Below are 3,120 nucleotides of genomic sequence, written 5' to 3'. Positions count from 1 at the left end.
GGGTGCGGGCAGGGGTACGGGCAGGGGTACAGGCAGGGATACAGGCAGAGCTGCGGGTTCACAGACATGCACATGCTGTACGGGAGGGGCTGTGGGACAGCGGGGGCTTGGCCCCCCCCACGGGCTCCTCCATCTCCCTGTGTCTCCCCATCCCCATCTCCCCATCCACCCTCCCTCCGTGCCTGTCCCCCCTTGTGTCTGTGTCCCCACATCCATGCACCCCTGTCTTGTGGGGTCCATGTCGCCGAGTGCACACCCCCCTGTACCCAGCCCACCCGTGTCCCTGTCCCCCCCCAGGGCTTGTGTCCCCATGTCCACATCCCCATGACTGTCCCCCCATGCCCCATAACTGTGTTGCCCCACCCCGATCCCACGACTGTGTTCCCCTGTGCCTCTCCCCCATGCCCTGCCCCGTCCTCCCGTGTCTACTTCCCCCCGTGACTCCCCCCATCCCCCACGTGTCCGTATCCCCCCGCCTCCCACGTGGCCGGCATCCGCGGCTGGACTACATGTCCCGACGTGCCTCGCGGCGGGACCCAGGCCCGCCCCCGAGGGGCCAGTCCCGCCCCCGAGGGGCCAGTCCCGTCCCCGGGCCCGCCCAGAGCGGCGCATGCGCAGAGCTGCTGTTTGTCCGCGCCCGGCCTGGCCCAGCAGTGGGCCCGAGCGCGGCCTGGCCTGCGGCGGCGGCTGAAGGGGCCAGGGCCCGGGCCCGGTCGGGCGCTGAGCGGGGCCCGGCGGGGGGGAGGCACCCCCGGCGGGGGGGGGGGAGGCCGGGCGCTGTAGCCCCCGCGGGGCAGCCCCGTCCCGCCGGTGGGGGCCGAAGATGCGGCGGTACCTGCCGGTGGCCCGGCAGCACTTCCTGGCGGCGCTGGCCGGCACCAGCGTGGTGGTGAAGACGCTGAGCGCCGCCGTCCTCCTCCTCTACCTGCTATCCTTCGGCCTGGACACGGCCTACGGCCTGGGGGTGACCCCCGGCTATCTTCTGCCCCCTAACTTCTGGGTCTGGACGCTGCTGACGCACGGGCTGGTGGAGGAGCGGGCCTGGGGCCTGGCGGCCAGCTTGGCCACGCTGGGGGTGGCTGGACGGCTGCTGGAGCCCCTCTGGGGCGCCCTGGAGCTGCTGGTCTTCTTCGCGGTGGTCAACGTCTCGGTGGGGCTCCTGGGGGCCCTCGCCTACTTCCTCACCTACGTGGCCTCCTTCCACCTCGCCTACCTGTTTGCCATCCGCATCCATGGCGGGCTGGGCTTCCTTGGGGGAGTCTTGGTGGCCCTCAAGCAGACGATGGGGGACAGCACTGTCCTGAAGGTGCCCCAGGTCAGAATGAAGGCTGTCCCCATGCTCCTGCTCCTTCTCCTGGCCCTGCTGCGGCTCGCTGCCCTTGTCGAGAGCAATGTACTGGCCTCGTACGGCTTCGGGCTCCTCTCCAGCTGGGTCTATCTCCGTTTCTACCAGCGGCACAGTAGAGGCCGTGGAGACATGTCCGACCACTTCGCCTTTGCCACTTTCTTTCCTGAGATCCTGCAGCCCGTGGTCGGTCTGGTGGCCAACCTGGTGCACGGCGTCCTGGTGAAGGTGAAGGTCTGCCGCAAGACGGTCAAACGCTATGACGTGGGTGCCCCATCATCCATCACCATCAGCCTGCCGGGGACGGACCCCCAGGACGCCGAGAGGAGAAGGTACCACTCACCCCGTTTCCACAGGGATCATGTTTATGGGCAGCAAGCATCAGGTTTAATATCCAAATGAGGAGTAGGGAGAATTGGGTGCAAGGGGGGGCCTTCTCCAGGGGATCTGCTGGGCGCTGCCCTCCCTGCCGCAGAGGTGGTGGGGAGCATTTCAGGGGGCTGGTGGGACATTGTCCCACTCTTCCAGACATGGAGCAGCAGTGGGAGTGCAGGGGAGGAACGAGGAGATACTGGGGAAGGGGCAGGCAGAGTTTAGGGTCAGGGGTCCCTATAGAAGGGGGACGGCAGCTGCCTCTGGAGGCGCCAACCTCCTGCTCGCAGCAGCCCCGCATCCGTCATCGTGGCGCGGGGGAAGGCGCTGAGTCAGCCCCGTGCGCCAGCCCTCCCGCACACCCAGCATTGGCCTTCCCAAGACCCGGCAGGAAGGTTTGGACAAGGCGTTGGCGCTCTGCTTTCCCCTGCCCAGTTTTACACCTTTCTTCCCGCGTTCCCAGAGCGGCCCGTGTGCCATCTTGACAGCCTCTGAGCACACCACGTGGTGAAAGAACTCTGCGTGTGTAGTCTGGGAGCATGAGTGTGTTTCTGCAGGGCAGTCCCAGGTGCTCCAGGTCATCCCTAGCACTGCTGAATCCACCCTCTCCTGCCAGGAAGAAGAGAGGGATGGCCTTGCACAGTGCCCCATGGGGCAGAGCCATTAACCCCTGCCCTGCCTGTTGGAGCTGGGGTTAACCTGCCCATCTGCCCTTGCCCTGCAGGCAGCTGGCCCTGAAGGCCCTGAACGAGCGGCTAAAGCGTGTGGAGGACCAGTCAGCCTGGCCTAGCATGGAGGATGACGAGGAGGAGGCGGGGGCAAAAGCTGACAGCCCACTGCTGCCCGACCCTGGTGTGGCCGGGAAGGGTACCAGCCAGGAATCCAGCCTCATCACCTTCCAGGATGCCCCATCCCAGCTGTGATCGGCCGTCATGCCGCCCCCCTTCCCTGCCCTGCCTCAGTCAGAGAGCTGCTAGCCCCCTTCGTGTCCCCCCCACACAGCCAGGACACTCAGCGGGGAGCAGGGACTCCTCCCGCGGCAGAGGCAGGGGGACTACCTCATTCCAACGCTTCGTCGTCGCTCGTGGCCAGCACTGGGCGCCCAGGATGATGATGCTGCTGCCACCACAAGGATGGGGGTTCCTCGAGCCGTTCCCCTCGGCACAGGGCGGGCCGTGGACATTGGCACTGGCAGCAGGGGCTGTTCCAGGAGGGGGACGTGGGGCTGATCCAGCCTCAGGTGTGCCCCACACGTGATGGGCCAGCTCCCTGCCCTGAGGCTGCTGCACTTGCCCATATGGGAGCAAAATCAGCAGCGCTTCCTCGCTTCTCCTCTGTGCCGGGGGTTGGCCAGAGTGCTCAACACTTCCTCCTTTCTGAAGGTAGTTTCGTCCCTAACCGAG

The 3,120-nt window shown here is 66.7% G+C and overlaps 1 protein-coding gene across 1 annotated transcript; it reads left to right on the top strand.

Moving 5' to 3' along the window:
* Window positions 1-823: 823 nt before the first annotated feature.
* TMEM115 (transmembrane protein 115) lies at window positions 824-2,640 on the top strand (the record flags this gene model as incomplete). The annotated part of the gene is made up of 2 exons (XM_082004530.1): window positions 824-1,677; window positions 2,442-2,640. 2 exons carry the CDS (start codon window positions 824-826, stop codon window positions 2,638-2,640), a joined length of 1,053 nt encoding a protein of 350 aa, XP_081860656.1.
* Between the last annotated feature and the right edge of the window lie 480 nt (window positions 2,641-3,120).

This window comes from Phaethon aethereus, assembly GCF_964289735.1.
Source record: "Phaethon aethereus genome assembly, chromosome: 11".
Lineage (NCBI taxonomy): Eukaryota > Metazoa > Chordata > Aves > Phaethontiformes > Phaethontidae > Phaethon > Phaethon aethereus.
The sequence above is the reverse complement of the archived record's forward strand: the minus strand, read 5'-3'. Positions and strand labels throughout refer to the sequence as shown.